The 27,929-nt window shown below is 39.9% G+C and overlaps 2 protein-coding genes across 3 annotated transcripts; one reads left to right on the top strand and one right to left on the bottom strand.

Annotated features, from left to right (window-relative positions):
- The first annotated feature begins 5 nt into the window (after positions 1-5).
- On the top strand, positions 6-19,395 carry b3gat1b (beta-1,3-glucuronyltransferase 1 (glucuronosyltransferase P) b). The gene is made up of 8 exons (XM_072446729.1): positions 6-177; positions 9,116-9,305; positions 13,151-13,210; positions 14,222-14,364; positions 15,040-15,542; positions 16,498-16,794; positions 16,920-17,025; positions 17,657-19,395. The coding sequence occupies exons 4-7, from the start codon at positions 14,253-14,255 to the stop codon at positions 17,004-17,006; spliced, it is 999 nt and encodes a 332-aa protein (XP_072302830.1). The 5' UTR covers positions 6-177; positions 9,116-9,305; positions 13,151-13,210; positions 14,222-14,252; the 3' UTR covers positions 17,007-17,025; positions 17,657-19,395.
- LOC140361105 (beta-galactosidase-1-like protein 2) lies at positions 19,301-27,902 on the bottom strand. Of its 2 annotated transcripts, XM_072446727.1 has the most exons (19): positions 27,801-27,902; positions 27,229-27,420; positions 27,089-27,157; positions 26,701-26,796; positions 26,019-26,127; positions 25,721-25,813; positions 25,559-25,640; positions 25,286-25,350; positions 25,120-25,204; positions 22,537-22,674; positions 22,327-22,407; positions 22,146-22,255; positions 21,909-22,055; positions 20,789-20,860; positions 20,620-20,698; positions 20,439-20,526; positions 20,251-20,362; positions 19,507-19,623; positions 19,301-19,432 (listed from the first exon to the last, which is right to left on the bottom strand). In XM_072446727.1, the coding sequence occupies exons 1-19, from the start codon at positions 27,893-27,895 to the stop codon at positions 19,346-19,348; spliced, it is 1,917 nt and encodes a 638-aa protein (XP_072302828.1). In that variant the 5' UTR covers positions 27,896-27,902; the 3' UTR covers positions 19,301-19,345. The 2 variants fall into 2 exon arrangements, with proteins under 2 accessions (XP_072302828.1, XP_072302829.1); XM_072446728.1 differs by lacking the exon at positions 25,721-25,813.
- Between the last annotated feature and the right edge of the window lie 27 nt (positions 27,903-27,929).

Below are 27,929 nucleotides of genomic sequence, written 5' to 3'. Positions count from 1 at the left end.
TCACAGCTCGCACAGTCCACCAGCAACGCAGCGCATCGCCTCAGCATCACTAACCACACATCTTTTCATTCATTCAGGACTAGAGCCTTCGTATTCCAGTCTCCAACGTGGAAACCAGAATGTTGTGAACGCTTCAGGAGGAGGCAAAAGAGTGGATCGCTCGCATCTGTGATTAAGGTAAAAAAAAACATATTTGCAGTTGTCGTTTCTGCTTGTGATGTGCGAAAGGAAATGAAGAGAAAAGAACCATAGAAAAGTTAGACAAATGCAAGTGATGATTGGTTTATTGGATGGATTGTGGAACTCCGTGGACATTGAATTAGCCCTAATATAGTTTGTAACGAGAATGATTGAAGAAGCTGCAATGTCAGTTATTGCAACGCTAAGTCAATAGTTGCTGCTTTCAAATGTTGGGAAAAAGGTTTAAAATAATAATAATATTTCTAAATTGTGGTTTATTTTTTTCAGTCCTGATTTACAGCTGTATGTTTTTACTTCTGTTTTAATTGATTGATTGATTGATTGATTAATCAATTAGTCATGTTAAGTTGATTTCATCTTAAAGGCGAGAGACTGCAGGTGAACATGATTTCTTTTTTAAATTTAGATACATCAATTTTATACTTCTTAGGTCTTGTTTACTTATATAAAAGAGTTTCATTGTGTACTGTGTGGAGAAGCCTGGAAGACCACCCCTGCTGCTTGACGTAGACGCTCGATGCTCATCCTAGCTTCACCGTGTTGTTCTGCTGCGATTTGAATTACACAAGTAATTCAAAGTGCTTCACACAACAGGAAAAGATGCATTCAAATCTGCATTCAAATGTCGGGCCCTACTCGGCCTTCCACAACTCAGCAGATTTGTTTTAAACTCCTCCTCCAGCCCAGCACCACTCACAACATTCACAGTGTCATTTCTTTTCTTCAGATTTTGATTTCTACCACCACCAGTTTCTAGGCTCCAGGGGAAAATTTCTATCACATCCTGCTCTGCACTTCCTGCACATCGCTTGTCATACCCTGTCTCAGCGCTAAACCTAATACATTTATTATATCAGTCTTCTTAATTGTGCACCATTCAGTGATTATCTTCATTAAAATGTGTGTAGAAAATGCCAAAATTGCACCTCTTATACGGGACATATACGTTGGAAAAATTTATAGACACAGGTTTAAATTTCTTGCTTCCTTTTTCAACATATTAGATTAAAAACTGAATGTATGTGAATTCAAATTGTACCTATTTTTTTCAGAAATAATGAATGAATTGGAGAAATCAGGCTCAGAATTAGAATTAGATACATCTTTGTGCGATCCTTTAAACTCTTCTAAAGTGTGTGTAGGTGCTACATTAGAAGTGATATCTCTGGGTAAAATGCAATGAGAATTTGAGGCTTTTAGTTTAATTTAGTTGAGTCTTTGTTTGTCAGGGACGATGTATAAACGAATTACTCTAAAAGAAAGATGATTTGCACCAGTTTTATCCACTGCTATTTTCCATTTGCAGTGAGAAAATAAAGTAGTAGATGCACTTTGAAATTACAACATTCAATATAAATCTAGATGCAAGAAGATTCAACAACATAATAAAACATCTTTAGGTTCAGATTGGGAAATTTTGTTGTTTCCACGTAAAAGCGCTGATGTTGAGAGAGCAAACAGACGAAAAAAAACAACGTTTTGCTGTTAAGCGCAGCCTGATTTCATCACTGATCTTATGCTTATTGCCATGTTCATAATTTTGAAAGCCACATATCACTTGAAGTAGCACTTTGAGGGACAAGTTCAAGCTTTATTACACGACATTACATCACAAACTTTGCAACTTTACCCATCTTTTCCATCCATCTTTGTACAGTCAATATATCCAACATCGTTCATCTTGCCCCATTTTCTGTTTGTTTAAAATGCCTTTGAAGTAAATGTTTTGTGCTGGTTTGGCAGACTTGAAAGGCTGTTCACATCAGACACATTCCCAGTTGAAGCCGGGGGAACGCTGTATGTGCAGATCAATACACGGGGCGAGTGTAGCAGCCGTATCAGCGATGGTGAGGAAGAGTGTGCTGAGGCTGTGAAGTCCACTCGCTCTCATCTCGCTCACAGAGGACAGAGCAGCTTCTGTCAGATAGCAACAACTCACTTCACCATCATACCTGAAATCTATCTCGTCAACATCTATCTGTTTGTAAAAAGGCTACATGATAATTGAATAATGCTGAAGGTGCAACGCTGAATGGCAAAATAATGAAGATGGTGAAGGTAATTATGAAATAAGAAAGTACAAATACTACATTGTTTGAATAGTTTCACAAAATCCTTCTATTCAGGAAGGAATAATCTGCCCAAAACACATGAAAGACTGATTGAGATATGTATCGGAAACAGCAGAATGACAGAGGAGAGAGAGTGCATTTATATGTAGGTCTTACTTAACACACAGCGTTAACCACACTTTGGCCCTTATCATTTGCTTGGGCTGAATGATCTCTTTGCAATGTTTCTGATTGTGATTTATGTTTTAATAATATGATTCTGTTCAAAGTTGACATTGAATTTAGTGAAGTTAGATTTATTTATTTGTCATTATTAGTTTAAAAAAAAACACAATGAAAAACAAAAGCTCTAAATGCAGAGTAAAACGAATCCAGGAGAATTGACAAAAAAAGACTGAACAATGAACTGACAAAGAACAAGAATGACCTGCATGTCATGTTAGAACAGAATAAGTCTACAGGGTTTCTATGCCGAATAAGACTGATATGATTTATTTTTATGTGCATACAAATTTTATTATTCTTTTTATTTATATGATCCTTCTAAAATTGCAACCCTTGAAATTTCCTAATTGCCATTTAAATTGCCATCTAAATTGTGATTTGGATTCAATTGCGCTTCATCTTGCAGCCGCACTATTCCCCGTGCAATACCACATCATCACTATGCACAGCGCATTGTGTTCACATCACATCCAAGTTCCCAAATTGAGTAATTGCATTTCTGTCTCCTCCTGTAATATCCTCTTTGCATATCTTTTTTCCGTGTGCTCCATTCAGTCTGACACTTCTTACAGAACCTCTCACATTGGGGTTTGTTCTCAGGAGCACAAATAGCACATGTAGTGCTTTGCTCATTTACAGATGAATACAAGGTGTTGCTTTATAATCAGTTGAAGGAAACTTGTTGATTACATTTCGGTGCTTGCATAGCTGTGATTGTTATTTGAATGTTGTGGCTTTGTGGGAGGGAAGTTCAAATACATGTAAATGTATTCAGACTGAGGTGCTGTCATATACATTTAAACCTTATTTTAGTTTTTCATCAAAATACTACATTAGTTTTAGACCGACTTCAGAACTCACATTTTTGCCCACTAAATAGATGGATAAATTCCAGCTATTGTTGCTTTTTATGAAAGCAATATTTCAACAGGAACTCTGTTGTCACTCTGAGGCATGTGAAATCCCCACGTAGTGTTAGAAACTGTATGTGGTTTGATCATAAGAGTAATTGGATTAAGCTCATTTCATGGCTTGTTTTGAGTGGCTCGTCCCTCTGGCCAAACACTCGATAACTTTCATGAGAACGCCATGTTCTAAATACTTTGATTAGGATCACTGAATCGATTCTGAGATAAAACATGTCTTTTTATGACTAATGGTCACCTCAAAGGAAATTAGCTTATAATTATTTACTCTGTCAACAAGAATAAAATTCAAATCATTCTGTTGGAGGGCAGGGAGTGCATCCTTTGTAAACACTCTAACATGGCATTAAAGTTACAAACATGAGACAGGTTGTGAACATGAGATCACAGTCAGGTCAGCAGATGGGTGAGAATGAAAACTGTTTATTAGGATCATTTGGTCGAGAGGGGTTAGATATTTTGATGAAAAAAAGACCAAGAACAAATCCCTGGGGGAAATACAAGATAGAAGTTTGGAAAAGAAAATCCCCACTACAGCCCTCATGTGTAATATGGAGGAGACGACACAAAATGGTGTGAACTTGATGTAGCTTATTCTAAAGTTACAAACAGTATAAGCTTTATTCAACTACAATATTTCAATAGAAAAATATGTTTGTATATATATAAAACATATGACTAAAACTCAGGAAACACATGCCACAGCTGGAGAACTAGAATTCATCTTTAGTCTAGTGTATTTAGAGTTTTAGTGTATATTGCTCATAGAAAGTGCAACATAATTAAGCATATGTTCAGGGTTATAAGGATTGAACACAACTCCAAAACAGCTTATCCCAAACCATATTCTGACATGTGGTTGTTGCTGTCGGCCCCCGATGTGGGAGTTTGAAGTGCTGTTATCAGAGCGTGAGCTGGACTCACTTCACACCATGTGTACGTGTAAACATCTTCACATTTCACCACTGAACGCACTCAAGTCAACAATCTGTCATTTGGGGAGTTATTGTGTAGTCAGCGCCGCAGTCGTCAGAAATTGCACTCAATTAGGAGTAACATAACTTCAAAATGATTTTGCTCAATTAAAGTACAAAGTGGTCCAAGAATTGACTCAAGTAAGAGTAAAATGTATCTTGATATTGAAAAAATGCTCAAAATCTGTTACTTTCAAAAGGATAGACACACAAAAATAATTCATATTTGAAGGAGCTGTGCAAACAACACAGGTAATTTTAGTAAGTAAATATAACTGAGTAAATATAACTGAGTAAATGTAATGAGTACTCACACTTCTCCTTTCAGCCTGACAGTGTGATAAAAACATATTTGATTGATTAGATGTTTTCTTTATTCCCCTGCTATTCTCTACACATTTTATACCATTACAATTAGCGGTAGTTATCTTCACAAATAAAACACCTATGACAGCCAAGTGTTATTTCTCAGACAGTCACTGCAGAATAAATCTCTAATTACCGCCAGCTCGCACAGAGGAACGTTTCACCACACAAACACACTGACTTGAGAAGGTATTAATTAATGTGGAAAATGACTTGCATGTTACTGCACACCTACACATTTTCCAACGAGACACTTTGGAACGGCACCAGGGCGTCATTCTGAACCATCTGTCATCGTGTCTTTGAGCTGCTGCGAGCAAACACAGTTCTGATGGGCAGATGAGAAAAAGCATAAAAAGACAAGTGAACTTTCTTAAGAATACAGTTACTCAATGAATCTTTATTTCAACTGAAGACTTGTGTCCCATCTCGGTCAGCAAGGGGTTAAACGTGTGTATTCATCTGCATTGGTCAGAATTTGTTGTGTCTTTAATCCGCTGATTTAATCTGAATGGGTGAGTGAATGGGCGAGTGAATGGGCGAGTGATTGGGTGTGTGAATGGGCGAGTGAATGGGTGAGTGAATGGGTGAGTGAATGGGCGAGCGAATGGGTGAGTGAATGGGTGTGCGAATGGGCGAGTGAATGGGTGAGTGAATGGGTGAGTGAATGGGTGAGTGAATGGGTGAGTGAATGGGTGAGTGAATGGGCGAGCAAATGGGCGAGTGATTGGGTGTGTGAATGGGCGAGTGAATGGGTGAGTGAATGGGTGAGTGAATGGGCGAGCGAATGGGCGAGCGAATGGGCGAGTGATTGGGTGTGCGAATGGGCGAGTGAATGGGTGAGTGAATGGGCGTGTGAATGGGTGAGTGATTGGGTGTGTGAATGGGCGAGTGAATGGGTGAGTGAATGGATGAGTGAATGGGTGAGTGAATGGATGAGTGAATGGGCGAGTGAATGGGTGATTGAATGGGCGAGTGAATGGGTGAGTGAATGGGTGAATGGGTGAGTGAATGGGTGAGTGAATGGGCGAGCGAATGGGCGAGTGATTGGGTGTGCGAATGGGCGAGTGAATGGGTGAGTGAATGGGCGTGTGAATGGGTGAGTGATTGGGTGTGTGAATGGGCGAGTGAATGGGTGAGTGAATAGATGAGTGAATGGGTGAGTGAATGGATGAGTGAATGGGCGAGTGAATGGGTGATTGAATGGGCGAGTGAATGGGTGAGTGAATGGGTGAATGGGTGAGTGATTGGGTGTGTGAATGGGCGAGTGAATGGGTGAGTGAATGGGCGAGTGAATGGGCGTGTGAATGGGTGAGTGAATGGGTGAGTGAATGGGTGAATGGGTGAGTGATTGGGTGTGTGAATGGGCGAGTGAATGGGTGAGTGAATGGGTGAGTGAATGGGCGAGCGAATGGGCGAGTGATTGGGTGTGCGAATGGGCGAGTGAATGGGTGAGTGAATGGGCGTGTGAATGGGTGAGTGATTGGGTGTGTGAATGGGCGAGTGAATGGGTGAGTGAATGGATGAGTGAATGGGTGAGTGAATGGATGAGTGAATGGGCGAGTGAATGGGTGAGTGAATGGGCGAGTGAATGGGTGAGTGAATGGGTGAATGGGTGAGTGATTGGGTGTGTGAATGGGCGAGTGAATGGGTGAGTGAATGGGCGAGTGAATGGGCGTGTGAATGGGTGAGTGAATGGGTGAGTGAATGGGTGAATGGGTGAGTGATTGGGTGTGTGAATGGGCGAGTGAATGGGTGAGTGAATGGGCGAGTGAATGGGCGTGTGAATGGGTGAGTGATTGGGTGTGTGAATGGGCGAGTGAATGGGTGAGTGAATGGGTGAGTGAATGGGTGAGTGAATGGATGAGTGAATGGGCGAGTGAATGGGTGAGTGAATGGGCGAGTGAATGGGCGTGTGAATGGGCGAGCGAATGGGCGAGTGATTGGGTGTGTGAATGGGCGAGTGAATGGGTGAGTGAATGGGTGAGTGAATGGGCGAGTGAATGGGTGAGTGAATGGGTGAGTGAATGGGTGAATGGGTGAGTGAATGGGTGAGTGAATGGGTGAGTGAATGGGCGTGTGAATGGGCGAGCGAATGGGCGAGTGATTGGGTGAGTGAATGGGTGAGTGAATGGGCGAGTGATTGGGTGTGTGAATGGGTGTGTGAATGGGTGAGTGAATGGGTGAGTGAATGGGTGTGTGAATGGGTGATTGATTGGGTGTGTGATTGGGTGTGTGATTGGGTGTGTGATTGGGTGTGTGATTGGGTGAGTGAATGGATGAGTGAATGGGTGAGTGATTGGGTGGGTGAATGGGTGAGTGAGTGGGTGAGTGATTGGGTGAGTGAATGGGTGAGTGAGTGGGTGAATGAATGGGTGAGTGAGTGGGTGAATGAATGGGTGAGTGAATGGGTGAATGGGTGAGTGAATGGGTGAGTGAATGGGTGAGTGAATGTGGGTGAGTGATTGGATGAGTGAATGGGTGATTGATTGGGTGAGTGAATGGGTGAGTGAATGTGGGTGAGTGATTGGATGAGTGAATGGGTGTGTGATTGGGTGTGTGATTGGGTGAGTGAATGGGTGAGTGAATGGGTGAGTGAATGGGTGAGTGAGTGGGTGAATGAATGGGTGAGTGAGTGGGTGAATGAATGGGTGAGTGAATGGGTGAATGGGTGAGTGAATGGGTGAGTGAATGGGTGAGTGAATGGGTGAGTGAATGTGGGTGAGTGATTGGATGAGTGAATGGGTGATTGATTGGGTGAGTGAATGGGTGAGTGAATGTGGGTGAGTGATTGGATGAGTGAATGGGTGAGTGAATGGGTGAGTGATTGGGTAAGTGAAAGGGTGAGTGAATGGGTGAGTGAAAGGGTGTGTGAATGGGTGAGTGATTGGGTGAGTGATTGGGTGTGTGAATGGGTGAGTGAAAGGGTGAGTGATTGGGTGAGTGAATGGGTGAGTGAATGGGTGAGTGATTGGGTAAGTGAAAGGGTGAGTGAATGGGTGAGTGAAAGGGTGTGTGAATGGGTGAGTGATTGGGTGAGTGATTGGGTGAGTGAATGGGTGAGTGAAAGGGTGAGTGATTGGGTGAATGAATGGGTGTGTGAATGGGTGAGTGAATGGGTGAGTGAATGGGTGAGTGATTGGGTGAGTGAATGGGTGAGTGAAAGGGTGAGTGATTGGGTGAATGAATGGGTGAGTGAATGGGTGAGTGATTGGGTAAGTGAAAGGGTGAGTGAATGGGTGAGTAAAAGGGTGAGTGAATGGGTGAGTAAAAGGGTGAGTGAATGGGTGAGTGGTTCCTTGATGTAAAGCGGTTTGAAGGTAGAAAAGCGCTACATTAAAATGCAGCCATTTACATTACATTTTAATGCCTGATTTCAGTTTTAAGTGTGAAATGTTTTTTGTTGCACGTTGCGAAGATCATGCAGGTTTTAGTTCATGATTTGCCCAGCGGCCTTGTCAATGCGTGAACTCATCAGATCTTAGTAGTGAAGCAGTGAAGGGCCTGATTAGTACCACATGCCTCAGGGGGGCAGTAGAGCAGACAGTCGTTGTGTCCCTGGGCAAGGTACTTTCCTCCAGTGTGCAAGTATTCTGTGTATGAAAGAGAGTGTGTTTGTGACAGTGAATGTGGGACCACGGGTGAAATGAGCCCATGGCTGCAATCTGGCGAGTTTACAGCATGTGTATCACGTATGTTACTTACCATGACCAAATATCACATAATAAACAACCAAATTAACACTGGTAAGTATTAGGCTGATCTTTTTCTTTTTCTTAACCACCATTTCTTGTATGGGTCATATAACTATAGCTGGCGTCTTTGATCATGGTTATAATTGCTGAATAATTGAAATGTTGCCCCAGAACACCCTCTACCAGTGAACAAAGTAGCATACACACACACACACATCCATCTTTTGTAATGCAGATGCATGACTGGAAACGGACTCAGATTTTGTCACACAACAAAAGAAGGCTGTGCCACACTCCCACCATGTGCTATCAGTTCTTATCAGACCATTTGCCCAGATCAGTGGATAATCATCTGCCTCTCCCTTCTTCAGATCGTTTGCATATCTTCCCACTGTTTGACATTGTCATGGCCTGCAGCTCCCTCCACACTGCTCTTCTTTCACATGTTTGGAAATGACTGCAAAATGAACAAAAATACTTCTGTACTGAATATAGTGCCTGTGTGACGCGATTTATTCCATTGTCCCAAGTGCTCCGGGCTGTGGCTGCCCCTCCGCCTCAGCTCCTCGCCACGAGAAGCTTTGACAATCCTAGCCTTTGTTTTTGCAATGAGAAGCAACATTCTTTCAGCGCGATGACCTCCTCTGTCTGTGCAGGGGCTGGCACCGGGGACGCGACCCTGCTCCTCTGGGATTGGACAGCACCCATGGGACACGGAGGGGATTGAGGCCGGGCAGTTGTCACCCCAATTCTACATCAAACCTTCCTAGATGTATAGTTTAGGATGGATTTGTACATCTGTCATCGCTGCTTTAACGTGGCCTTGGGACATCTTCTTTAACAGAGGTGGGTGTTACATTTACTTTATTACATTACACTATTATTTTGTAGAGTAGCTTTATTGCAACATAATTCTTACCCCAGTTTGCCAAAAACTTTATTTTGTTACTATAGTATTGATTTATTTTTACTCACTCAGACATCAGACCTTGCACATGCTTCGTCTGTCTATTTACTACATCAGATGACATGCCCAAATATTTACTTTCAACACGGCATTAGTTTCTACTGGATTTTGCCTGCCATTTTTGAAGGAAGGTTATTATTTAGAAGTAACATTAATTGGACATCAGAGTTTAGCTCATCCTTTATTTTGCCTACATGTCCAAATTCCAAGTACAATTGAATTACAATAATAACAAAAATAAATACAATTAATGCAAGCACACATTTTCTTGAGGAAGTTACCTATTTCTAAGCATTGAGTCTCATACTTACAAGTGTGAGGCAGAGCCAGGCAGGGAGCAGAGGAAGTCAAGTGTGAAAGAGTTTTATCTCTAAACCCCAGAGCACCTGTAATGTATTCAAGACCTCGCTCAACCTTTCTATCTAATCCTCCAACTCTTACAGTGCGCACCGGAGCACAGCAGTGCACGGGGATGGATGCGCGCTGAGGATGTTAAGACAAGGATTTGTTTAGAACGAACAAGCATGGACTGCAAGCAATCACCTATAGTGGGCTTGGCCAGACTCCATAACTGTAAAAAGGACATATCCATAAGCGGGTTAGTCACTTACATACATGACACAGCATTGTAATTATGAGGCATGTTATCTTACAGCTTTAAGTATTCACCTAAAAAGTGTAAAGTGTAAAAGTTTAAACTGCATATGACATATTTTTCTAATTATTACTTTGTTTGGTGGGATAGTCCCTGTAGTAAATATTAATCATAGTTTTACCAGAGTCGAATAGCAGTTTGTGAAGAAAAATAACATTGTAGGCAATATAATTTAGTTCTAAAATGGAATACTTATGTCATGTTTACCAATGTCATCAATAAGAGACACGTGTATCAGGTATTATTTGTCAAATCATATCTATTGTGTAATCTATATGGATTTTGGCCCTTGTTTACAGTATCGTTGCTCGGTAACAGTTGTAGAATTACCCTTTATGTCACATCTGCTGCTCATGTCCAACCAGGAAGTAATATTATAAACTTAAAGGGGGTCCATAGAGAACAATTAAAAAAACATGCAAAAAGACAAACAAAGTGCCTCCTGTGTGCAGACATGAACCTGACACGGTTCTGCTCAGGGAAAATACAAATAACATTTATGAAAGCATCATGTGAGGCCTAAAGGCGTAACATGGCGTAACTTATAAATAAAGATTCTAATAACTGATTAAATCAGGTCACATTTATTGAAATACAGGTGCTTTGTTGCTTAAAAATATATTGGCGAACATACAATCGTAACTAGTGACCTGCTTGTCTGCAGAGAGAGATAGGATTAATGTCATACTGGGGAACATTCTTGGCAAAGTAATAACAAGACAAAATAAAGATAATAATAAGAAGACAAAATACACAGTGTACCTTTAAAAATGATGGGGAACAATCACAAGGGGACAGTCAGGAATGCTAATACCATTGCACATCGAATTACTGTATGACCACTACAAGTTAAGTAGTCAAAAGTATTGAAAATCAGATACTAATCAATACTAAAACTAGCATCAGAAACTAGATTCTCATTTGAGCAAATATTGACAAAAAAACAAACTAACGAACTAATATGAGACCACATAGTAACAGCAATGAAATACTATTACTTTGTGTTGAAAAAAGAACAATATTGCCCAACCACAAGACATACTACCATCAAAGTAAATCAACTCATTTACACCATTTAAAAATAGAACTAACATAACTAACTATGACATTGCAAATGACTATAATACACATAAGGAAAGAATAGCACTCATATTCCCATGAGGGCCCAGTGCAGCTGTGAGCTGTCAGCCATTATCTGTGAGTCTGTAAGGCAATGCTTTAGTCTCTGTTTGAGGTGACATTGCTGAGAGTTTCAAAGTGTGTGGTGGTTCTTTTGGCACTTTGACAGTCATTTAATGCTTCAACAAAAGTGAATTTGCTGACAAAACACCAGATAAAACCTTTATGTCAGCAGACACTAATTAGCTTGTCATAGATGAATGTGACGGGCCTCAAGAAATGCAGCATAACAACTTTTCAGGTTCTGTAGAACATGTATTTAGAAAAAACGTATTTGTCCTAAACATGAGTGAGAGGTCCATAATTATTGGCCTGATGTTGTAGCAGACAGGCTACATAAATATAACTCCTGTGTGATTTCCATTGGCGGTGCTTTGAGGCAGTAACAGTTTATGATCACAAAGCTCTGGTAAGCATCATTAGTAGTAGCTTTAGAGGCGGAATGATCAGTGGAATTGGAAGTGTAAAAAGAAATGAAATGTTATTCTGTTAAAAAAGAAAAAGAAAAAAAAGACTGTTCTGCCTCAAAGGGATTTAACTGACTTATTTTTGTCATTGTTTCTACAGAACACAATTGCAAAGTTTACTCAAATTAGCTCTGCAGTTCTTAAATCAGCCATAACTAAGATAAGATAAGATATTCCTTTATTGTCCACACATAGGGAAATGTCGTTGTTACAACACAGGTAGATACAGAAGAAAAGGACAAATAACTTATAGGAAGTTTAAAAAAAAAACACTCTTAATAGAAGAACTCTTGTAAACAAAACAAAAAACTCTTATTAACAAAACTCCTCTCATATCTTAATAGGGAATGGAGGAAAAAAATAAATGAATACATAAATAAAATAAAAAAAGACAAAGGTAAGAATAAAATAAAATAATAATACAACTAAATAATAATAATAAAATAAAGTAAAGTAAAAATAGCTAGCAAAGGGTTAGAAAACAGACAACCCCAACAAATAAATATAACAGTGTCTCTCTTTATCGGGTGTATTTATATTCAAAGATAATCTGCTGCAGTCGATAACTGCCCATCAACTCCGCTCAGCAGAAAGGCTTGATGCACCTCTGCACCATGAGAGCGCTCGCTTCACTTCTAGAAGCTTCAGTTTGATTGACATGGGGATAATTGTGCTTGGATACTCCTGTCAGGTAGGCAGCCAGCATTTGTTTTCATCATTAATTAGTCCAGCCTCTCCTCCACACTCCTCTGTCTGTCTCTGTTACACTTGCTTTTGTTTTGTTGAAAGACTACACTGTTCAGCAAAGTCTTTGAAACAACCAACAAAAAGACGGAAATAGGTTTTATAGCCAAGCATTGAGGCTAGAAATGAAAACATCTATGCCAATTTACTGTTATGATGATGAATTGTGATTACTCTCCAACGTTCTACACTCTAAATATGATGTTTTGTCAAAAGTGTGCACAAAATGTTGTCCAGAAGACGGTTCCTGTAGTGCACTATGGAGAGCACAGCCTGAAGTGTGTTCTTTGTGTGTGTAATAGTATGCATAGTATCACATACAAAGTGGAAATGGTGTGCCGAAGCATCTCAGAATCTTATTTAGCTTTATAACTCTAAACAGTGCATTTTCAAAGCCACAATCAGCTCCATAAGTCACCTCATTGTTGATTCCAGCAGTCGTAGGACATGACCCTATTAGACCCTTCCCAGTGTGTTGATTAGCCTCCACCACCCTCGATCTCAGTCCGTCTCTGATGCTTTTAATCAAGGACTAATTATGTCTAAATACACAGCGCATGTGTCTAGCTCAAGAATGACGTGGTAAAAAAACAAGACGTTTTATTCTGTGAAGTTATATCTCAATGGTCGTGTAGACCAAGCCAGGATTCAGATTGTGATGTCCTTACGTTACCCACAGGACCCACGTGGACCTCGCAGTGGGAATCGTTGAATGAATGACCATGTCTCAGAAACAGAGGTAAGAGCTAAAACACCAGATAAAGTTATCTTAGTTGTTTGTTCTATTTCCAGTAGCATAATGTCTCGATTCTTGTCTCACCGTCTGGTAGACAATGGGTTTCATGTGAGGACAAAAGCACTTTTTAACTATATAGAGCAAACATTTGGGGGCATTGATCTATTTTTATTTTACATATATATTTATTGGTCCATGCTAATTCATTGATTTGGATTTTCACTTACTCTACGACATTGTGGGACAAATTTGTTCTTATTTTCCATGACATTTTTAACATGTTATATCTTAATCTTTGTGGACTTGATTACAGTTACTAGCTTGACCCTTAATAGCCTTTCACACTATTTCACTAGACAAGAGAAAAGCTGGAAGCACTTTGTGACCTATTTTTTGTTGTAAAGTGGCTGTGTCAAGCTTGAGCTCTTTCTTCAGTAAATGCCTCTTCAAAATTCAAGAGCTTTCAGCTCTGGTCAGCCAATTTGCAGTGTACATCTCCTTTGGATCCACTTTTAATACAGAGAACACCCATTAGTCAGACCTGTTTTATCATTCATAACCTACAGCACTGCTCTAAATATAACTCCAAAAGCAGCAAAAATGCTTTCAAATATCATGTCAAAGATGCCACACTTGTCTATGGCAGCATAGAAAATAATCACACAGCACTTTACTCAAAAAAAGCAATTGCTTTACTACACTATATAAGATCCAGAACATTGGAAAGTGCAAGAACATTCATTAAACAACATGTAGCTGAGCCGTTTGAGTAAGTTTGGGGATTACACAATGGATCTTTCTGAAGTGATTGGTCACAGCTGCCCCTCTGAATCCACCGTGTGCACCTCATTCACACACACAGGCCCAGTCTTTGTCACAAGATGTTCAAGTATTTAGAGGAATTATGAAGCTTTTGTTAGACCTTGAACATAAATGTAATTAAAAAACTTCATTTATCCAGAGCACAGTCCAGGGTGCGCTCTCCTGACTGCAGTACCTGTGTTTGCCCTGCAGGTAGCGCCCTGACAGAGCGCTGACTCTGGAGATGCCGAAGAGACGCGACATCGTGGCCATTGTGTTGATTGTGTTGCCGTGGACACTTCTCATCACTGTTTGGCACCAAAACGCCATCACTCCACTGCTCTCAGCTCGCAAGAGTAATCAACTGAGCTTTATTCTGCACGAATATTTATGTCAATAGCAAAAAGAGCCCGTTGGCAAGGAGTGCACACAAAAATAAAGCATTTAATAGATTATTCAATAGAACGTGATGGATGGATAGGCACTAAAAACAGTGTGGAAGGAGATACAGAGATACACATCAAGTTTAAACGTTAATGGCAAAGAGAAAAGTACACATAATCAGAATATTTCAAACTGGGGCAATTCATTGAATATTAATCTAGATCTAGATTCAGTCAACAATGGCTGTTTTTAATGGAGAGCCACAGCCAGTCCTACGTAAAAAGCATGTGGTTTTTGGGAAGAGTTTGGCTGTTTTCTGTGTTAAATGGCACTGATCAAAAGACTGAATCATTACTGAAAGCCATTTTTATTGTCCTTTTTAAAAGATAGATTCAAATCAAATCAAAAATTGAGATAGACATTTTTTTTCCATAATGTCCTGAATTTCCCCCCCATAAAGCCCCATTGTTACGCTCTGTAAAAGAGACAATCGGGTGGCGGACTCCCTGCCCTCCCCAACCATAAAAGTTACATAGAGCTCCTTTAAGGCTGTACTAGTAGGTTGAAGGTGTCACATGGAAGAATCACACAGTCGACTGTAAACCATGTCATCCATATAACCATTTTTTTTTAATATCTTCCGACAGATGACAGACTCAGTGGTCGCTCCAGGAACTCCTTCATCTATAAGGACTGCTCCTCTCAGGGCCGGGGCATTGTGGAGGTGGTGCGCACTGAGTATGTGTACTCTCGCCCCCCGCCCTGGTCTGACGTCCTCCCCACACTCCATGTGGTCACCCCCACTTACACTCGGCCCGTGCAGAAGGCCGAGCTGACCCGCCTGGCCAACACTCTGCTCCATGTCCCCAACCTGCACTGGATCCTGGTGGAGGACGCCCCAAAGAGGACTAAACTGGTCGGGCACTTTCTGCAGGAAACGGGTCTGAACTACACCCATCTGAATGTGGAGACACCCCGCAACTACAAGCTGCGAGGAGACACTAGGGACCCCCGCATTCCCCGTGGAACTATCCAGAGGAACCTTGCTCTCCGCTGGCTCCGCAAGACCTTGAACATCAACAGCAGTCAGTCTGGAGTAGTCTACTTTGCAGATGATGACAACACGTACAGCCTGGAGCTCTTTGATGAGGTTAGACATTATGACAAGAGCCAGACATCACAATGGCAACACCCTGCTGCTTTTATACATCAGTTATCATTAAAGTATCAAATTAAATACATATCACTTATGATCCAGAACACTACCCTGAAAAAAAACTTTATATTAGACTTAATGTGCTTTAACCTTCTTTTCTTTGGATGCCACCCCTTTCTTATTCTAACTTGGATTCTACCTGGTCGTTTTGTTTTTGTTGTTTTATGCTCTAATGAAATGGGGGGACAATGGGGACTTATTATGCCACTTTAATTAGCTCTCATCACTGATTTCCTCATCATTAGTGCACTAATTGTTGTATTTGGATTCATTCATGCATTTTTGAGTAACCCTGTATTGTCCTGAGTGTTCACCTTCCCCTGAATACATGTACAGAAAATACATATTCAGAATACTTATTTAGACAGTACAGTATTACGGTGCAGTTACTCTTTCTTTTGGTGGTATTTAGAATACAGTTTGTTTGTTTTTTACATCATGGTATTTGAAGATACAATTTAGGCTTCAAACTTGACTGAATTAGCAAAGAAAATAAAAATGCAGTTGTGCATGTGGGATCTTTCTCTATTTTGTGACAAATGATCTCTTACCTTATTAAAAACAACAAATTGTGAAACTGTTTTGATATTACAGTATGTTGTGTTTACTATGGCATAATGCAACTCAGTGACACGAGTCTGAAGTGTCACGTAGTAAAGTAAATGACTTGTTACAGTGACATGTCACTAAATCAGTTCCGCAGTCTAGAACAGGAAGCCAATATATTTGTTGCTATTACAAATTTGTTTTAAATCCATGAACAAAATGTAAAATGAGGATCTGCTCATGTATAATTCAATACTAAGTACATGAAAAACATCATAATGTCTGCTTTAAACATGAATTGGCTGATTAAATAGGTTTAAATAAGGTTGTCTTGTGTTCTCAGATGCGCTCCACTAAGAAGGTGTCGGTCTGGCCTGTCGCCTTCGTGGGGGGTCTTCGTTATGAGTCCCCTAAAGTGAATTCTCTGGCTAAAGTGTTTGGCTGGAAGACTGTCTTCGACCCTCACCGGCCCTTTGCCATCGACATGGCTGGCTTTGCAGTGAACCTGCGCCTCATTCTGTCCAAACCTCAAGCATACTTCAAACTGCGAGGAGTGAAGGGCGGCTATCAGGAGAGCAGTTTATTAAAGGAGCTGGTGACCTTGGGCGACCTGGAGCCTAAAGCTGCAAACTGCACTAAGGTAAGGGAGTGCAATACTTATTCATGTGAAGGTAAAGCATTATGCAAACCCTTTACATTTGTTATACTTGTAGATATGGCATAGTTTGAACATTATTTGTCTCTCTTGAATACGTGTCCCTGCAGATATTAGTATGGCACACACGGACAGAGAAGCCAGTGCTGGTAAATGAGGGCAAGAAAGGATTTACTGATGTGAACGTGGAGATATGACATCCTTCATCTGACACAGGTGAGAGCAGATTCATAAATGCAAATTACGGCTGTGCCTCAAAGTCATTATTTAAGAAGATGGAACAAAAAGATACAGGCATAATGACACAGAGGTCTGACCTTAAAAGAGGACAAGAGCACAACAGTTTTTTAGGTGCTGAGCTGTAAATAGGATGTCACAATGTATAATTTTCATTTTCCAATTTGTGTGAAGAATATACTGTATATCACAATTTTACAATTATTCACAGTTATTGACACCATTAAATAGTTAATTTTCTTTCATTCGTATTATCTAATATTTAATCCACATCTTTACTAAAGATTATTTTGTATGTGACCAGTTTTATGAAATTAACTTTTTGATAAAGTTTAGTTAATATTCCATAAACACTACATTACATTTAGGTTGACTTTTTTAAGCACACTGACTCACTGACTGATTGAAAATAAAAGTATTTTAAAAATGGATGACACAAATTGAATTCACACTTGATGACATTTATCTGTGGATTGTTTATGCTCTATTAGTTTTAAGCATTCAAAAACGGGCAAAACAAATATTTATGCTTCCAAATTTGACTCAAGATTATATTATGACCTGAATCATCCCAATTATCCAAATAATCTTGACCCTATTTGTGTTACAGTGAGAACACCTCAAAGTGAGCGGCCGAGTTCCACAGAGCAATGGACAGGGACAAATACACCGGGTGTTGTATTTGCAAGTGCTAAGCCATGAATGACACCTGTCCATCTGCAGATAGAGCCGTGGGCGCCACAAGTGGACGTCTGAGTCTTGTCCCAGCACTTGCTCTGGTGCGAAACACGAGCAAAACACAGACAGGAGCTGCTAAAAACCAAGTGAACATCTCCTCTGCGTCCTGGGACTGAGGACATGAGGAGGTTTAACTGCTGCCAGCAACAATACGCTCTGAGAGAGTGGACAGCGCCGGGCGGGCCCCCAGCACACATCTTGGACTGGGCTTTTGTCGTGCGGGGTGCGGCACAGGGCGGCACGCACAGAAAAAGAGCTCCTTGTCTCAAGTGAGTCAGAGCAACACACTGAGGGATCTAAAGCAGTCTACTGTACCACAAAGCTATTGAAAGGCCTGCGCTAATGAGATGCTCAGTCGTTAGAACCCTAACACGTCCATATTCACGTGTGCAGCTGCCACACACGTGATGCACTGGCCCCGTGTTTTCATCTGCAGAGAGGGGAAGTTAGGACGTCCAGTTTAGGACTTTACAGTATTTATTAACTCTTAAACATCACACACATGTTCCGGTTTACTGAACAAGGTTCCTTTTTTTTCAAGTAATTAGCATTGCACTATAACAAAAGTAGATCATAATTTTAAGTTTTGTAATTCCTGGTTTGACTTCTTGTTCAAAACTGCAGAGCTGATAAGCCCCGCCTCTTCATAGCTGATAAGCCCCGCCTCTTCATTGTGACATTTCACCGTAACTAGCAGTGGATTGTAATTTACATGTTTTTATTCAAGAAAAGAATGGCCATGTGACATTGTAGATTGAGTCTTCATTTTAAAAAATAATTATAATAAGTACGGGGATGTGGGCGGGGATAGAAGGTAGGTGAAAGCATGAATGTTTTGAGCACTTAAGCACCTGATGCAGGACAATACAGGATTACTCAAACATGCATGAATCAATTAAAATGTAATCTGAGCATCTAATGATGAGGAAACACCCTTGAAACAAGGTTCAAAGCTCATTCAAATTGATTAAGAATATTGCGTCTCATTTAAGGTTTGAAATCATCAAAACACTGGATTAGTTCTATGTCATTCTCAAATAGTAGCTGTGCAAAGAGCAGTTATTCTCACCATGGCCGGCTGCTAAGGAAGTGATGATGTCATCGCTCAATGACTCACACTAGCAGCGCTCACAGATGCAAATGTTTGTCCCGATATGTTTGAAAAATAACCATATAAATGTGACAGATTTCTACACAGCTTTGCACTTTTAATGAATGATTTTAAAGATTTTATTTCCAATTCCCCTTGACCTCTCCCAGTATTGCACATTCAAGATATTTGCTGATAAGTATTCACACATAATCTTCAAAAGTAATTTTAAATATACATGTTTAAATAAGAATTAGGCTATTGAAAAATGTTTATCACACAAGCCTTTCTGTATTTTTATCTTTGTATCAGACTTTCAGATTTCTTGTTTTTCTGATTATAAAGCTTCATTCTGTGAGACCGATCGACAAGAGGGAAGGGATTTCTGTGTAAATGCACGTACTGTATGTAGATGTGTATATAAAATGTTCCAATGTGAATAAAGCTGCTTGTCTTTTAATGGTGTGGCGTTCACTGGATGTCCGCTGCCATGCCCAGGTCAGGCATGTCTTCAAACTGAACCTTGTAGTCGCCTTCTTGCTCTTCAAATACAATCACCTTTGAAATAGATATTTTTTAAACAATCTAGATATTTCAACACAATATAGCTGTAGAATAGATGTTTTGGTTACCTGGTTGATCCCACTGTTGAGAAAGGGCCCTGGGAGATAGAGAGCCTGCTGAGGACCAATCGACCAATAGCGGCCAAGATTCAGTCCATTGATGAAGACCACACCCTTTTCCCAGCCCTGAAAATGCACAATTATAGTTATTAAAGTAGTGTAGTGGTCTTACTGATTATTATCTTTATCAATGATGCGCTTTAAGTAATTATTATTATTTTTATTTTTTTAAAGCAACAAAGTACAAAAGTAAAAGTACTGTACTTAAAATGTAAAAATGACCAGGAAATTAAGTTATGGATTTAGTTGACATTGCAATTCTTTAACATGATGACTTCAAATAAGTTTCAAAATATGTGTGAAAAAATGTTTACACTACTATTTCACTAGTACTATTGATTACTTCAATACTTTTACTTCAGGAGATTATTTCATGTGATTAAAATATCTGTTTTTCAGCTATAGCCAAAAAATACATGACAATTCAAATTATTGGCACATTTAACAGAACAGTATATTCTGATATTCTATTCAGTATTCACGATTTGAGGCTGTTTAATTTCAAGCAAATAGCTACACACCAGGTTAGGTAAAAGTTACTGAATATAATACTGATAATTACAAAACAATAATGGTTGATGGTAACATTCGTTTTTTTGTTTTGTTTTTTTTGTCAACACCCCAGTCAAATTGCACTTTTCAAATTAAAATCAGTGGTAAGTTTCTTTTTTTTGGATCTGTGTTTTGACTTACTGGTAATTTGACAAAAGTGTCACATGGATATCCATACACAAAGAGCTTCCCCATGAAAAACCCCGGGAAGCTGGGGTTTATGGACAGAGTTTTCCAAGGCGCCTGATGGAGACTAAAACCAGGCAATTTACAATCACAAATAAATAAATTCAATCTAGCTCCTTCTGAAAGCAATAAAGAGCACAAACCTATCAATAAAACCGGGCTTCATATCCAGGCTGTATATTGTGAAATCCCTCAAAGGAATATTGTTTAATAAAATGTCCCCCACAAGACCTGGAAGAAACACAAATCAATGTTGACTTGCAGTTACGGGCAGAGAGTGATTTAATATCAGTAACAATGTGCTGAATATTGTCTGTCCATCACCTTTATGTTGTTTGTCCAGGTCTCTTCCCTGGTGAACACGTCCGCAATTTTCCACCAATAAACTCAGAGTTCTTTTTCCCTGCACGGACCAATGGCTTTTATGACATTTGCAGAATTCGCCCTCTGAATTAACACAGAATATAACGAACGGCTTGTCTTGATTTCATACCTGACCATCAGGAATCGCCAGCTCCAGGTTTTGACGCTTGAAAAGACCGATGTAGATTTTGTCCACAAATATCTTGAAATAAAGAAACAAATTGTGTTAAAGAGGATATATACTTTGATTTGTACATAAATGCAGTGGAATCTCGGGCTGTATTCGACTAGAGAAATTCTCGATCGATTAGTCGACTAAATGGGACAGTGACCTGAAACTAGCAAAAACGTTATCCGATCCAAACTTCACTTACAAGATGACAATCGCACGGGACGTCATGCAATAATAACTTATACAGATTCACTAGCAAGGCCCACAACCCCGGCAAAGAATGTTTATTGACTTACGAGAAACACAAAAAACATAAATCTACTGAAGTGGATGCTGTTTTGGGAGCTCCTCGATACCCCCCCTCTACGAGATAACTTAGTCCAGAACGCTGATGTGTGTGACCTGGATGTTTAAATAGTGTAGTCGCCAGAAGGGGCGTGAGAGGGGTGTGGTCCTGCTCCCGAACTTAAGATGACAAACTTATCTTCATAAAGTACTAGGAAAACAGATTGAACTCATGATTGACACCCAAATCTTCAGAAAACTCACTCTTTTCTCCTGTTTTCCCATCTAAATTGTTATCATTAATGTTAAATATCAAGTTGACTAATGTATAGTTTGGTAGATTTTTGCGTGACCATTAAGATAAGATAAGATAATCCTTTAATGTCCACACAAGGGGAAATGTTGTTGTTACCCCCTCTCATTTGTGTGCCAAAGTGTGTTAGATTTAGAGTGTTTTCTACTAAAATACCAAAATAATAATTGACTACTCGTCCATGATTTTCTATTGAACAACTGCTAATTAGTTCATCATTGTTTTCTTTCTTTTCTCTTATTAGAGTTTGAAGATAATTCCAACGAGTTGCAAAAAGACATTTATATTGACAAACCTCATTTTACATAATTAATTACATTTTTAACTATATGAATGGTGGCAGAAGGAGAAGAGAGAAAAACACATGTTGGAGCTTTTTGACCATGTTTTCTGACTTAAAATTAAGCAGAATGACCTTATTTGTTACATAAATCTAACTGGCAAAGTGAGTTTCCTTTGATCAAGACAAACATATCTTACCAGTGCCCTGTCCCTGACATTGTCTCCAGACTTCAGTAATCCTCCAGTGGTTATAGTGGTTTCATACAAAGTGTAGCCATAAGACTGTCCATTGTTGCTGTTGACAGGGAGATTCTCCATGCTGACCGGCCTGTGTGACTTAAACGGCTTTAAACAAAATAAAACCACACTTTATTGTTCATATTAAGAACTGCACGGACAAACTATAATACTATAATACTATAATATACAACATACTTCTGGAGTAAAGCTGAGAGCATCCCACAGTGACAGGTGCTGGTACATAATGGCAGGTTCATATGCCTCTCTGTAGTGTAAGGTGGGCATGTCTGGGAAGGGCTCACCATCTGCTCAAACGGTCACATCATTATAAGACTACAACTAATAATTGAAGCTGTTTGCATTGTGGTTAACTTACTGCTATAGCGAGAAAGTAAGTCTCTCAGTAGATGGTACTTTGGTGTGTACTCCCCAGATTCAGACAATGGAGCGTCATAGTCTGAAAAAGATTGCATTGACATTAAGACACCGCCACCTACAGTGAGTAAAGGGCATTACATTTTAGAAAACTGAAATTACTAGGTGTGTATTGTTAATTCTTATGAGAAGACTTTTGAATATAACTCACCATAGCTGGGCACCAGAGCTTTGTAAGTGGGATCAGCCAGTGCTCCACTCATAAAACCAAAACTAGATCCTCCATGGAACATGTACAAGCTGACAGACATTCCCCGTCTTAAAACTTCCCTCACAGTTGACACCATATCTGTAAAAAGTATCAATACTATAAATAGGATAAATATATTTTCTCTATTTGTTTACTACCTGTTCTTTTTCTGGAATAAAATAATATTCATTTAGTAATCTGAGCCTATGTCGGTGTAATCCCTCATTCGTCCAGGCGTGTTCCATAGTAGAAAAAGCTTCAGTTGTAGTCATCTGGACTCAGTTTGAAAAAATAGACGTTTCGACTCTCATCCAAGAGTCATTGTCAATAAAAGAATTTAGATTGAGAACTCCGATATTAATACTGTTCTGTAGTAAGACCCGCCCATTGGGCGGAGCCTTCCTGAAGTAGAAAGAGTTGTTTGTTTCAACAGAAACTCCCCCCTTGTATCTACCGAGCTAGCCTATTCAGAATCTTAATGGGCTATTAGAATCATCTTTGTCTTTGTGAGACCCTGGCTCAACCACCCTGAGTCCCTGATTAGCATCTAAATGTCCTGGTCCTGGTCCTCTACCTTTCCAGGGGTTCAGTAACCCATTATAGATACCAGGAAGATAGAATCTGAGCCCTCCATTTCTGTTTAAAGAAGGTCTTTCTTTTTTAACAAAAATAGCTTCCTTGACTCCTCTTTCAAACCATCTTTTCTCCCTGCTTAAAACCTTCACCTCACCGTCTTCAAACGAGTGATTAGAGGCTTCAAGATGGAGATGCACGGCACTCTGTGGTCCTGAACTTGTATTTCTTCTGTGCTGATAAAGCCTCTTGTGTAGAGGCTGTTTTGTCTCACCTATGTACCGTTCTTTACAGCTTTCTTCACTGCATTGGATCGAATAAACTACATTGCTCTGTTTTTGAGTCGGCAACTTGTCCTTAGGGTGAACCAGTTTTTGTCTTAAAGTGTTTCCTGGTTTAAAATAAACAGGGACTTCGTGTTGTCTAAAAATTCTCTGCAGTTTTTCCGACAGGCCAGACACATAAGGGATAGAAACACCCTTCCTTCTCTGTTCAGTTTCCCTTTTGTCCTGCTTCTTGGTTCTCTTCACTCTGTTGAGAGCCCAAGCGGGGTAACCACAGGCTGAGAGGGCATTTCGGACATGTTTTTCCTCTTTCTTCTTGCCCTCTGAGCTGGTGGGCACACCTTGAGCTCTGTGTTGTAAGGTTCTGATCACACCCAGCTTGTGCTGTAGTGGGTGGTTGGAACCAAAGAGCAGATACTGGTCCGTGTGTGTAGGTTTCCTATATACTTCTATTTGGAGTTTCCCGTCCTCTCCTCTGATCGTGGAACAATCAAGAAAGGCCAAGCGATTCTCCTTAGCGTCTTCTCTTGTAAACCTGATATGTGGGTCCACAGCATTGATGTGATCAGAGAAGGTTTCCAGCTCTTGTTTCTTAATTGTTACAAAAGTATCATCGACATAGCGAAGCCACAGTTTTGGGGCTATGCCTGAAAATGAGGACAGTGCCTTCTTCTCAAAGTGCTCCATGTACAGGTTGGCCACTATGGGAGAGACGGGCGAGCCCATGGCACAGCCATGAATCTGTCTGTAAAATTGTCCCCGGAATTGAAAGTAAGTGGTGTTCAGACAGATGTCCAACAGTTTGCATATGTGTTCAGGTGTCAGTTTGGTCCTTTCCTGTAGGGTGGTGTCTTCCTGCAGTCTGATCCTCACTGCTGCTACTGCATCAGAGGTCGGGATGCAGGTGAACAGGGACACAACATCATATGAAACCATGAGGTCATCTGGGTCCAGTTGGAGATGTTTCACTTTATCCACAAAGTTGTGCGTGTTTTCCACATGATGTTCCGAATTCCCCACAAGCGGAGCAATATAGTTGTTAAATGCTTGGCCACATTGTAAGTGATGGAATCTGTGCTGCACACTATGGGTCTGAGTGGAACATCCTTTTTGTGTATTTTTGGAAGGCCATAAATGCAAGGCATGGCTTCACCAGGATACAGTCTGTAATACAGAGGCCGGTCTATCGCTTCCTCTTTTTCCAGACTTTGTAAACAGTCTATCACTTTCTTCTTGTAGCCACTGGTCGGATCTCTTTTCAAGCGCTCGTATGTGGTCGTGTCCTCGAGGAGGGTGTGGACTTTGGCTTCGTAATCAGCTGCGTTGAGAATCACAGTGCAACGTCCCTTGTCTACTGGGAGGATGTTGATGCTATGATCTTTTTCCAGTGCTGAAAGTGCTTTTCTCTCTTCAGATGTGATATTTGAAGGAGGTGGTTTGGCACTCTTCAGGGTCGCTGTGACTCGTAACCTCAGGTCTGCAGCCTCCGATTCAGTCATTTTGTTGTTCCTAATTGCCGTTTCAGTGGCTGTGATGTAGTCCTCTGTAGGGATGTGTTTAGAGGTGACAGAAAAGTTGAGCCTAACTAAATTTGCATCATGCATTATTTGCATGATGTATTTCCTAAACAAAACTGAGGTTGGAAAAAGACTATGATAACAGCTGGAAGGATTTGCAAATGTCTTACCTTCTGGTGGTAGAATATGGTGGAGCTCCCCCCAAGCATCGTACCAGCCAGTCCAGTAGTCCATGATCATCGTAGGGCTATTGGGCTGATAAACAAACAGAAAAACATAATTCAGACTTGTCAAAAGGCTCACACAATATGAAGTACAATCAACAGTGGCACAAACCTGTAAGGAATTTAAATCCTGAATGTTTCTCTGGTTCAGCTTCTGTAACTTTAATGTCCTTACAACTACAACACCAAAATCAGCCAATTAGGTGGGGATAGGGGGTCAGTGATAACAGGAATTTTCTGAGCATTACAGCCTTGAATGCAGGACAATACATGATCTACTTACATAGATGAGTAAATAAGAATATGTTTGAATAAACTAACAAAGTGGAAACGTATGACATTACACATTATGTTCCCTTTAATGAAGAATAACTGAATGTTGCACCTCCATTTACACTTCCTGACTTCAAAGTGTCACAAGAGTCTGATGTAAGCAAAAGCTCAGTCATCCCTCTAGTTTGTAAAGCCTTAAAGCACAAACAAAATGATAGTATAATTATTTGTGTAACAAAATAAAACATTGTACCTGATGATAGTTAGCAGTCACCTCTTTAATAAAACTTAAATAACTATCATCTTTGGCGAATGATCCATATGCATTTTCAACCTGCACTGCAATGATAGGACCTCCTTTTTTGAACTGTAATGAAAAAAAACAAAAACAAAACATCATTATTGGATTTGATTTGATTATTTGCTGGGTGAGTTTGCAAATTAAATTAACAGAAAGAGTAATGTTTTTGTTGTGATAAACATTTCTGTGGCATATAGTAGATAACATTATGTATGTGTCTGGTTTAAATACTAAATTGCACAATACCGAGCAAATTTAACAAAGCACCTACCTGGAGTGGAACTAATTTAGGAATAAGCTTGTTGAAATAAACATTGACAGCCTCAGAAAAACCTGCATATGTTGTTCTGAGTTTCATCTTGTCATCTCTGAGGAGCCAGCTGTAAAAGAAAGAGAATCAAACAAAAGGTCGGCCGACTGAGTGACGGTAAAACACATTCAGTCCCTTTGAGGCAAAATAAACAATAATAAATAATAAATGAATTCAATCTGTACAAGAACATCTACAATAATAATAGTTTGAGATATATTCTAATGACGCTGGGTTTAATATCGCATAATAACATAATAACAGTTTCTTACTAGGGTTGCAATGATTACTCTACTAATTGTGACTAGTCGTAGTTTATTTTGATAATTGTAATTGTTATCTGGACAATACAGAGTCCAAAACAAACAGGAAAAGACCTTTTTATAAGAAAGACAGTGGCATAATTAAATCAAAATGTCAAAAAAGAATAAACTGTTTCTGATTTATATTAATAATACACTTTGTAACTAGTCTCTATCTAGAAGCCTTCAGTCGCAATATTTCAACCTCTATGTGGTTGATAATGTAATTAAAAAGTGCAATGGAAATAAGAAAAGAAAATAATCGCTGACTAGTCGAAAACTGAAATGATTGTCAGTTTCACCATAACATTTTTCAAACCCCCAGGTGAATGTGTTATTACCTCGGAAGTCCGCCGAGATCCAGTTCAGATGAAATGTAGGGGCCTGGACACAAAATCACCCACATTCCCAGTTCGAATGCAAGGTTTAAAAATGCTCTGAAATTCAAACAAAACATAAATCAGATAACACTCGTTTTCAACACCGATCTAGCTTCCAAATGATACCCACATGTCTTTACAACAGCTAAACCACAGCTTTTGCCAGAACAGGTGAGTTGAGCGTTCTCACTGTTGCTGTGTTGTTATGCTTGGAAGGTTAACTTTGGCAGTGTTGTGAAGATGCTGTTGTTGTCATGTGGGATTTTGAGGCTTTCTCCCTGGAGACGTGTGGCTGTGATTATGAGAAAACCTATAGTATTCCCAATAGCTGCAGTAAGGTAATACTTACTCCAAATCAAGCTGCGTTTGAAAATTGAAAAGCTCTTTCTGTGGCTGGTGCAGACTCCATGGCACATATCTAGAAAGTTGAATGTAGGTTTAGGTTTTATGTGATTTTACTGCTGATGAATGACTTTGTAGATTTCATACGTGGTGACTGTGTTGAGTCCACAAGCCTTCATCTTCAGCAGTCGGTCTCTCCAGTAGGCCCATGGAACGCGGAAATAATGTATGGCACCCCCAATGATGCGGAAAGGCTCTCCCTCCAGAGTGAACTGTGATGTGTTGGCATTCAGTCCCACTCTTCGGCTCATCCTCCGTCGTCCTGTAGACGCGCTGACACTGAGAAGAAGTGAGTTGCTTTATTTGTGTCATGCCCACAGATTCCTCACACAGGCCATTGTGCTACAATTGACCACATGACACAGTTGATAGCAGTGTGCAGAAAAGCGCAGACAAGCTTTCGGTAAATTCTAAAGAGTGCTTTTTGAATGTTATTTTTTACGCAGCAGAATACACTGTTATTTTGATAGTAATAGGGCAATTATAGGACATGTCTTATGTATCCTGGCATATTATCCATTGCATTATGATATGCTGCATTTACTAGAACACTTTAGGGTGTATTACCTATATACTAGTCAGCATTTGTCATCAATTTATTTGTACACATTATTTTCAACAATCTTTTCCAAATTGACAAATAATAATACCTGACTTACCTGAGATATCTGTACATGATGAAGCCAACAATGCAGAGGCAGACAACAAGAGAATATTTCCTTTTATGAACATTTCTGATCCTAAACACGACCATTGATGTGGAGCGGTCCCTCTCTTGGTAAAGTAGT

This window comes from Eucyclogobius newberryi, unplaced genomic scaffold, assembly GCF_026437365.1.
Source record: "Eucyclogobius newberryi isolate DKJ021-1_F unplaced genomic scaffold, fEucNew1.0.hap1 SCAF_15, whole genome shotgun sequence".
NCBI lineage: Eukaryota > Metazoa > Chordata > Actinopteri > Gobiiformes > Gobiidae > Eucyclogobius > Eucyclogobius newberryi.
The sequence above is the reverse complement of the archived record's forward strand: the minus strand, read 5'-3'. Positions and strand labels throughout refer to the sequence as shown.

Bases quoted from the DNA above. Each gene is read 5' to 3' on its own strand.
- b3gat1b (XM_072446729.1), top strand. From the start codon at position 14,253: ATGCCGAAGAGACGCGACATCGTGGCCATTGTGTTGATTGTGTTGCCG. The intron at 14,365-15,039 runs GTAATCAACTGA...ATCTTCCGACAG, and splicing joins ACTGCTCTCAGCTCGCAAGA to ATGACAGACTCAGTGGTCGC. The intron at 16,795-16,919 runs GTAAGGGAGTGC...GTGTCCCTGCAG, and splicing joins AAGCTGCAAACTGCACTAAG to ATATTAGTATGGCACACACG.
- LOC140361105 (XM_072446727.1), bottom strand. From the start codon at position 27,895: ATGGTCGTGTTTAGGATCAGAAATGTTCATAAAAGGAAATATTCTCTT. The intron at 22,256-22,326 runs GTAAGTTAACCA...CCGTTTGAGCAG, and splicing joins CTTACTTTCTCGCTATAGCA to ATGGTGAGCCCTTCCCAGAC. The intron at 19,624-20,250 runs GTAAGTCAAAAC...GTGCATTTTCAG, and splicing joins ACACTTTTGTCAAATTACCA to GGCTGGGAAAAGGGTGTGGT.